Genomic DNA, 989 nt, shown 5'->3' with positions numbered 1-989 from the left:
AATCCCTGTTAACTATCTTTATTGCGATAATTAGATTAACATGGTTTATATCTATTAATATCCATTTCAATAAAGACCTCTTCTTTGTTTACACCCATTCATAAAATCTACGCACACCCCACAGCGTACATTCATTCATAAATTTACGTCATTATTCATCTTTTGTTTACTTCCTTTCATAAAACCTACGCACAACTTTCATTCATAAATCTACGCCTTCATCTATCTTTTACACCCATTCATAAAATCCGCACACACAACCCATCAACGTATATTAATTCATAAATTTACGCCTTCATTCATCTTTTGTTTACACCTATTAGTAAAATCTTCGCAAACATCTCAGTATATCCGCACACCCCTCAAAGTTCATTAATTCATAAATTTACGCCTTCATTCATCTTTTGTTTACACCCATTCATAAAATCTACGCACATTCCTTAACAAATTAACGCCTCCATTCATCTTTTCTTCCCGATCAGTGGTGGCAGCGTAGCTTTCCCCCACTATGCCACGCAGTACGGCAAAGACCTGCTTGTGGCCGAGACTTCACAACAGGTCGTCAAGGCTGTACCTCCTCCGAACCAGGTAATGAACAGTCCTCTCGGGAAACAGGTATTCGAATTATTTTTTTAGGTGAAGGTAGGTTTAGGAGAAGTAGGTGCTTAAGCTAAGGTGCCTGTGGTACTTGGCTAGGGTTTCAGGTGATTAGGAGATCAAGTGGAATTGGTGTTTACCTGATTAGGTAAATCGGGTAACTGACTGGGGTTGTAGGTGAAACAAACACCTATCTGTGGTTGTAGGTAAAGTAGGCACCTAACTAGGGTTATGGGTGAAGAGGGTAACGAACTAGGGCTATATGGAGCAAGTACCTACCTGGGGTTTACAGGTGAACCAGGTACCTTAAATGAGTTTTAAATGATATAGGTACTTGCTGGGGTTTTACCGGAACAGGGAAACTTAATACGTGTTTTAATTTAAAAAAAAAA

At 39.0% G+C, this 989-nt stretch overlaps 1 protein-coding gene across 1 annotated transcript in view; it reads left to right on the top strand.

Annotated features, from left to right (window-relative positions):
• Nucleotides 1–989, top strand: part of LOC119588988 — a 14,368-nt gene that overhangs the window by 1,794 nt on the left and 11,585 nt on the right. The window contains exon 3 of the mRNA XM_037937591.1: nucleotides 483–588. Within this exon, the coding sequence (XP_037793519.1) occupies nucleotides 483–588 (106 nt within the window). The remainder of the gene's footprint in view (nucleotides 1–482; nucleotides 589–989) is intronic.

The sequence above is a fragment of the Penaeus monodon genome, chromosome 24, assembly GCF_015228065.2.
Source record: "Penaeus monodon isolate SGIC_2016 chromosome 24, NSTDA_Pmon_1, whole genome shotgun sequence".
Classification (NCBI taxonomy): Eukaryota; Metazoa; Arthropoda; class Malacostraca; order Decapoda; family Penaeidae; genus Penaeus; species Penaeus monodon.
Note: the sequence above shows the minus strand (reverse complement) of the source record. Positions and strands in the feature narration are given on the sequence as shown.